The sequence below is a fragment of the Corticium candelabrum genome, chromosome 3, assembly GCF_963422355.1.
Source record: "Corticium candelabrum chromosome 3, ooCorCand1.1, whole genome shotgun sequence".
NCBI classification, from domain to species: domain Eukaryota; kingdom Metazoa; phylum Porifera; class Homoscleromorpha; order Homosclerophorida; family Plakinidae; genus Corticium; species Corticium candelabrum.
The window spans coordinates 5,035,796-5,044,436 of record NC_085087.1 but is presented as its reverse complement, the minus strand read 5'-3'; the positions used below and the strand labels follow the sequence as shown (position 1 = coordinate 5,044,436).

The window sequence follows — 8,641 nt, the reverse complement described above, 5'->3', positions numbered from 1 at the left end:
TGCCCAAAGCCTCAGGAGACGTTCGACCAATAGCTATTGGAGAAGTGTTCAGAAGAATTACTGCAAAATGTATTTGTGCACAGATGAAAAGTGAATTTTCGAATTTCTTTTCTCCTCTGCAGCATGGAGTGTCAACAGAGGGAGGAACAGATCTTCTTTTACACCATATCCAGCTTCTACTAGAAGCCAACAATGACTGGATTGTTCTGAAGACTGATGCTAAAAATGCCTTTAATTCAATTCACCGCTCCCATTTGCTGCAACAAGTGATGAAATCTTTTCCTATCTTGACAAATCATGTCATGCAAATGTATTCTGGGTTTGGTCCTCTGGTCTTCCTACAGAACAACGTCCCTGTTATTTTGTCATCTCAAGAAGGCATCCATCAGGGAGATCCTCTAGGACCAGTTCTGTTTTCTTTAGGCATACAACAAACCCTGGTTGATTTGCAAAGCAATTTCCAAGCAATAAGAGTGCTAGCTTATCTTGATGATGTTTTCTTAGTTGGACCAGCAAAACATGTCCTTGATGCTTTTTCCACTCTTCAACCTGAATTTTTCAAAATAGGATTGGAAATACAGGAAACAAAATGTGAAATATACTGTTCATACGACAAAGAAGACACCTTCTCTTCTGAATATACCATACCTGTTTCGAGTGAAGGCATTGTGATACTAGGAACACCAATTGGGAAACGTGAATATGTTGCACGAGCATGTTCCACTATTGCAGAAAAAGGGAATGATCTTTGTAGACAGCTTGTCGACTTGGATAATGTGCAAGCATCCATGTTGCTTCTTAGATACTGTCATACCACACGGCTAAATCACTTAGCAAGAGGAACGTGTCCAGAAACACTGGCACAGGCAGCTACTATCCACGACAAGCAAACAAAATCTACCTTCTCTTGTTTGCTAGGAAATGTTGACATCACTGGAAATATGTGGAAGCAAGCAACATTGCCAGTAAGACTAGGAGGTTTTGGTATGACTTCCCTAAACGAAGTGGCACCCTTTGCTTTTGTTGCCAGCTGGGCACATTCTCTTAAGCTATTGCCTGATCGCTTTCCTGCTCTTCAAGATCAAGTCAACTCTTTAGTGACATCATCTAATCATGCGAGTGATATTGGGCTAACTTTAGAACACCATCTCAAAGATATTTCAACGTTGTCGGATTTGTTGCCTAACACAAAAAAGTTGCAACATCGTCTAACAACAGAATTTGTACAATCGAAAGCAGATCAGTTGATTGAAACTGGTTCTAACCGAGATGCAGCACGATTGCGTTCAATTAGAGGTAAAGGAGCAGGAGCATGGTTAGATTCCATTCCATCTTCAGAGAAGTTTGCACTTTCATCTGGCAATTTTGTCTTGGCGGCTTCTCTCAGATTGGGTCTACCTTTGTCTTTACCACCTTGGGCCACTAAATGTGAATGTGGAAAGTCACTAGATGTTGAAGGGTACCATTTACTAACATGCAAAATGGGTGGAGGCCCAGTTTGGTCTCACAATTCTGTTGTTTTGTGCTGGTCTGAATGCATGAGCAGTCTACAATGCCAGCATCAAATTGAACCAAAAGATAGATATACAACATCCAACAATAGAGCAGACATTGTTGTGTTTGACTCAACATGTGGGGGAAATGTCGAGCTTGATGTGGCCCTTGCTCACCCCTGGAGCCAGGACATTCTGCGAAGTGCAGCAACTACGGATGGAGCTGCAGCAAGAAGAAGAGAAGACATCAAACATAACAAATATTCTCAAGAGCAGTTGCCTGGAGGGTACACTCCTACCCTTATTCCACTAGTTTTCGAGCACTTTGGTGGGTGGGGAGAAGAAGCATCAACGTTCCTCAATAAACTTTCCAAACTATATAGAGATGAAGAAGGAAGAAACAATCCCTCAGATTTTAAAACACATTGGAGAAGACGCTTGTCAGTACAACTTCAGCGTTGCAATGCCTCGGTTTTGGCTAGAAAGATGATCAGAGTAACATATGGACAGAATACTGACCAGAGTTTAGATGTTGTTCAACTTTCAATTCAGTAAACTAAATTTCGGTTTGTAGGCTCCGTAGGGGAGCTTTTTAATGCTACTTGTTATTTGTGTAATTGTAATTGTAGTTGTGACACTTGTTGTTCATTAGCTGTTACTTTAGTTTCATCTGTATTAGCTTTGATGTATAAAAATATATGAAAATTTGACAGACAGACAGACAGACAGACACACACACACACACACACAGACACACACACACACACACACACACACACACACACACACACGCACACACACACAGACAAACACACAAACAGACAGACAAACAGATGTTATATGTTTCTACCTTGCCATGTGTTGCAGTACTCCTCCTGAACGATGCTTATTTCTCTGTCTGTCACGTGCTTGTTCACCTCCTCTTCACAGCAATAGCACCATATCTTTGCATGGGGTTCCACCTCGCCTTCCTCCACAACTGGTTATTTCAAACACCTTCTCGCATCCTTGACCTAACAAAACAATTCGTAATTAATTAAAAAGTTTGGTGAATGTGTTGATAACTGCCTGTCTGTCTGTCTGTCTGTCTGTCTGTCTGTGTGTTTGTCTGCTTGTCTGTCTGTCTGCCTGTTTGTCTTTTTGTCCTTCTATCTTTCTGTATGTCTGTCTGTGTGCGTGTCTGCCTATTTGCCTGTCTGTCTGTGTGTCTGCCTAGTATGTCTGTCTGTGTGTCTGTCTGTCTGCCTTGTATGTCTGTCTGTGTGTCTGTCTATTTGTCTGTTTGTGTGTTTGCATGTCTGTCTATTTGTCTGTCTGTCTGTCTACTTGTCTGTCTGTGTGTGTGTGTCTGTCTGCCTATTTGTCTGTGTGTGTCTGTCTGCCTATTTGTCTGTCTGTGTCTGTCTATCTGTCTATTTGTCTGTCTGTCTGTCTATTTGTCTGTCTGTGTGTCTGTCTATTTGTCTGTCTGTCTGTCTATTTGTCTGTCTGTCTGTCTACTTGTCTGTCTGTCTGTCTGTCTATTTGTCTGTCTGTCTGTCTATTTGTCTGTCTGTCTGTCTGTCTATTTGTCTGTCTGTGTGTCTGCATTTCTGTCTATCTATCCGTCTGTCTGTCTATCTGTCTGTCTCTCCACCATCCAACTTTCCTTCTTTCTAAACTTCAACAAAATAACAGACAAACAATCTTTATGTTTCTTAGTAAAAATTTGCCTCCTCCCCGCGTTGTGATGAATTGTACAAGCTTTACAAAACGCGTACTCAACAACAGACAAAACAAAAATGATTATCCGGGATATTTGTTAGCATTACATTTATATCAACTAAAAATTTTATTCTCAGAATTCGAGAAAGTGTGACTGTGTTTTAGGGCACCAATCTGGCAATTGAACAGCCGCTTAACGCGTCAATCATCAGACGCACGAATTCTGCTTTTCGCGCCATTTCTTTCATTCATACGTTTTCTACGAACGCGGTGGCGGCAATCACGAATCTCTCGATTCTAACACAAGCTAAACAGCTAACATAAGCTTGTCCCTGTGTACTAAGGAGATATGGTGAAAATACGTAAAAATGACGTCATGCCTTGGAGTTCCAGATTGTGGTGCGCGGTGTAATTGGAATCCGAGGCAATTAATTAATTAATTATTAGGTTTTATTAATTAAATTAATAATATTGCTACTGCACTAATATTATAAAATGGCGTCTATCCCATGAGTGTACACCAGTCTACACAAACAACGAGCAATGAGCGAGTACACATGCAGACGATCAGAAACACTAAAACTGAAACTCGTAGGTGCAAAAACGGCTGCAGCCAGCCTTTACTACGTTGCACACGTCAAACCATACAAACAGCGTTAAGACACACACAGGCAGACGGCGACCTAGATAATAGATGTACAGGGACTATTTTGTCGCATGGACTATTTGGTCGCGGGCAATTATCTCGCTCTTATTTGGTTCTCGAAACCGTTTAACTAGGGCTTATTTGGTTTTGGCCACCTGCAGGGACTATTTGGTCGCGTGGACTATTTGGTTTCGCATTTATTGCGCCTCGAATCGGCACTCTCCAACTCTTACAGCTGTACGAGACGGACGCGAACGACGTGACGATGGCCATGATAATTTTCACGCGTCTCTCAGACGTCTCGATGAGCCGAAATCGAGTGCGACCTGCTTCTTCCTCGTTTGTATTTGGCTTCATATGAATACCAAAGTCATCACGACATTGGCGATCGCAATTTCGTGTGTCTGACGTTTCGTTTTGAGGCAAATCTCGGCTTGTTTGGTAGAGGGCGTGTCGAAAGTAGGCGGAGTAAAAATCTCTTGTGGGTTACAAGGTAAACAAACATGATTTGATCACGCAGCGCACGTGTAGGGATGTGCCTAGAATGCTTTACTGCGTAGAATGCTGCGCCTAGCTGCAGGTTTATGCATCGATCCTGCATTGCATTGATCGATACTTAGGTGCACAGAGATATGTGCGTACTGTCTACGCAAGGAAGACGATCTACGTCTCTGAAATTGGTTGCGCACGACCAAAGATCGGTGATGATTTTCAGAACAGAAGAGAAAATAAGTAATATATGTAGTTCGAGAAACAACTAATTAAAAGTATCTGATGTAAAATCACTTATTTGCACTTGGTCTCTCAGACGTGTATTGATGCTTGTTTGTTTGCGTTGTTGTACACTATAAAACGATACGTTTGTTTAGTGAAAATCTTGTTTTCTTGTATACATGCATCGTCTGTGTCTTTCTGCCATTCAGTCTGTCCGTCTGTCTATCTTTGCTTTGAATGGTGATACAGCAAATGTGCTGCAGTAGAATCAGGATATGCAGACAAGAAAATGAAGACAATAACTATACTAAACAGCATGCAGCTATGCGCATGCATGCAGATATGAGTGTGTATACAGAGATTCAATGCAAGAGTGATCAGTGGAAAAGTGTCTAAGTCTGTCTGTCTGTCTGTCTGTCTGTCAAATAACATTTATTTCAAATATACATCTATAATGCAATGCTAGCAAGGTAACTATATAAAGTTTGTAACTACAAGAGTTTACTGTCTGTCTGTCTGTCTGTCTGTCCGTCTGTCTGTCTGTCTGTCTGTCTGTCTGTCTAACATTACATATATTTAAAATTTCAACACTACTAGATTCCAAATGGTTCCAGCAAGGAAAAGGAAGCATGCTACAAAAATGTCCGGCGACCCTTACGGCCGCTTACTACGTAGGACGATTAAATAACTGTACGCCCTAAGCAGTACAACTGTTCTTGCTAAAAGAAAGTCTACATAGTTTTCTTGAGAGCACTTGTGCGTTGCATCTCTGGAGGCTAACGGACAGGCAGCGTCTCCAGTATGTCTTGAACTCGCCACTGTTTGGGTGTCCATCTTCATCTACAGATAATAGGGACAGATGATGTAGAAATTGGTGGGCTTTCCATCCCCAGCGGCCGTAATGCTAAAAAACCAGAGGGATGCAATTGGATGCATTTCCCATAGCATCAATCTCTTTGCTGTATTTTTCCATCTTCTGTGACTCTCTTTTGGCAGCAGTATGGCGTGCGATCTCTGCCAAACTCACACAACGCAAACAGACGTCGGTAGCACAACGGAAACAGACTGCGGTAGTACAACGCAAACAGACTGCAGTAGCACAACGCAAACAGACTGCGATAGCACAACGCAAACAGACTGTGGTAGTACAACGCAAACAGACGTCTGTGTAGCACAAAGCAAACAGACGTCGGTGGCACAACGCAAACAGACTGTGGTAGTACAACGCAAACAGACGTCGGTTGCACAACGCAAACAACACGCATGCAGTTGCTTACTCATACGCATGCTCTAGAGGCGGCAGACCTTGCAGTACACTGTGAACAACATTGAGCTTCCGTTCGGCCTCAAATAATGGCTGCACAGATTGTGGGTCTGGCAACAACATTTCAACGTTAGGTAGCCGACATTGAAAGATCTCTTAGCACGTGTGACTCTGAAAGCTTGTGGTCGATTGAGTGTCGCGCCGAATCTCTTTTAGCAAACGTCTGCCGCGCCCAAAATATTCTTGGAAGAGAAGGAGAAGCACTGTTTCTCCGTTGCCAGCAGCTGGTGCGCGCAATACAAGAGAGAACAAGAGCAGAAAGTACGGAACATCAATCCACTATAGGATTTTGCGTGGAAAGAGGTGGGGACTTTGGTTTAGTAGCTGAATTTTAGTGACCTATGAACGGGGATAGAGAAGCCTAACAGCTGCGCATGCGTGTTACTTTGGAAACGGGTGCCATTTTGTCAATTTGTAGAACTAAAACAGCCTAGCTAGCTAGAGGTGTAGTAATTAGAAGGACGTGAACAAAATAAAAAAGTTTAGAGAACTTTGCAGCCTAAGTCGCTGGCAGTTTCTAATCAGGAAATGCAGGCCCGGATCCAGATTGGTGGTGTAAGTAGTTATGGGAGTTACAACCTCCTCTTTATCAATAAGCGTGGCTCACCATTGAGAAGGGTAGTGTGTACTTTCGCACCCAGACGTATACAGCAACAAGATTGGCATGTGAAGGTTGCTGCCCTTGCACACGCGGTCAAGTCTTTTTAGCCGCTACATGTCAGGTGTTTAGGGTGGAGACTAGGCAGGGTGCGGTAATTCTTTGTTAGGTAGCGCTTATGTCTGCACGCGAACTGCACAGGTAAGATCTCAAGTATCAACCACATATCTAGTATTTTGTGCGACCACCTCCGTTTCGAATGCACTCATCTAATCGATTTGGATAGTGAGTAAAATAATTCTTTATTTCGATAGCGGTGAGTGATTCTCAAACGTTTGATATTGTTTCTTCCAATTCCTGTTGCATTGACGGACGTCTTTTTCTCAAGGTCGACTCGTCGCGAAAAAAGGTGTTTGATCATCTGTCATTGCGCCGTCTTTGGCACCACTCCAATCTTCGTGCGATATGTGCCTCCGTTAAGAGAGGAACTTTGTTAGGCAGCAAACAGCGAAACTCCAGACTGTTCAGGTACCGTCTGGTTGTTCTGTCGCTGATTTCTCCGCCTTCCGTTCTTATTTTCTCTGTGATTTGTGATACGGAAGTGAAGGGGTGGTCCGATGAAGCGATTGCACACAATCGACGTCTACCGGCTTAAACGAATGACCTGCTTCTGGGCAATGATCGACTGTTTGCTCGTCTTCCGGTTTCTTGATGGCTTGCCAGATTGTTGATCGTGAAATGCCTGGAAGGAGTATTGTTACTTCAGATGGTGTGAACGAGCGGTGTGAAGCACAGCTTTCCCTCTATGTTCTTCTAGCTGAGACATGACTGTCGAAGAATTGTGATTTCAGCTGCGTACAACACGTTTTCATTAGATTGACGTTTGCGCTGCATGTTCTAATTGGCTTCTACATTTCTACCTAGTGTACAAACGTAAATTGCGCGGGTTTTCCCTACCAGGTATGCAAATCGGAAATGTTTGAATAATTATGTCCGTAACTGTATATATATATATATATATATATATATATATATATATATATATATATATATATATATATGGATATGTGTGTGAATGTATATGTTCTATAAACTGGTGCCTAATTACACCTGTCCGAATGTCGAGTCACGCAGTGAGTGTATAACGCCCTAAAGTAAATGACGTCATACCAGCTTTTAGTCGTGCTGTGTTCCCCCTTCAGCCAAACTCTGGATCCGCCACTGAAAACTGAACCCGGTTGACACTGGGCATACACGTCTGCTCTTTGCAGAGCACTGTACAACAGCAGAGCATCAAAACAGCGAAATGTGCTGTTGTTGAGCAAATTAAACCGACCGTTCAACTTCTTTCTGAATTTAATTGGGGAGTCTTTTTAGGGTAATGTTCCTAAATAGAGTAGCCATTTTTGAGCAAACTTCGATCTAGTTCTATGACAACTCAAGTTTGACCGTCTACGCCCACAGACTACAGACTACCCTAACGATAATTGACGAACATGCAGACGAGAAATTAAAGCGTGGCGTACCGTCTTGTCTTCATAAAATCGAATCCATTACCTAAAAGTTTGAAGCGGCAACACAGCGACATCAAATGGAAATCAAAAATACACCTGCGCTGCGAGACGGAGGGTCTGGCCGCGCGAGATACGAAATGCAAGAATTATCATGCCCACCGATCGCTCTGGCTGCATATTGAGCGTGTTGTTTACCTTTAAAACAGCAAAGAACAGGTTTATGAATATTATATGTCTTCTGAAGTCATGCAGCATTGCCCATTGGCATTGCATTTATCAGACCAGGAAATGAGTGAGTCCAAGGATTGCATGTTGCTGTGGAGTCACGAACTGTTTCGTTCTTATCTCCGTCGACGTGGCTTGAAGTCAGGAAACCACACTGCGTGTAGGCTAGTTGCTTCGGTGCTGTTTGCGGTCTACGTTGAAGAAATTTTCTTGCCTCTGTAGATTTGCTTGCCTCTATAAATGAATGAATGAATGATATATTTCTGTCGCATCTAATAAATTTGCTTGCTTCTATACTTCAGCTCTGACGACGCCTCTGCCAACGTTTCCCACTTGGCGGGGTAGAAGCAAGCGCAATGCTAGCTAGGTCGGTGTCAGCAATGCTTCAATTCTGGAATGCAATCTAAATCAGCTCAAAAACTC

The 8,641-nt window shown here is 42.7% G+C and overlaps 1 protein-coding gene across 1 annotated transcript; it reads left to right on the top strand.

Annotated features, from left to right (window-relative positions):
- Window positions 1-255: 255 nt before the first annotated feature.
- LOC134177120 (uncharacterized) lies at window positions 256-2,199 on the top strand. The gene has a single exon (XM_062643846.1). The coding sequence runs from the start codon at window positions 270-272 to the stop codon at window positions 2,046-2,048; it is 1,779 nt and encodes a 592-aa protein (XP_062499830.1). The 5' UTR covers window positions 256-269; the 3' UTR covers window positions 2,049-2,199.
- The last annotated feature ends 6,442 nt before the right edge of the window (window positions 2,200-8,641 follow it).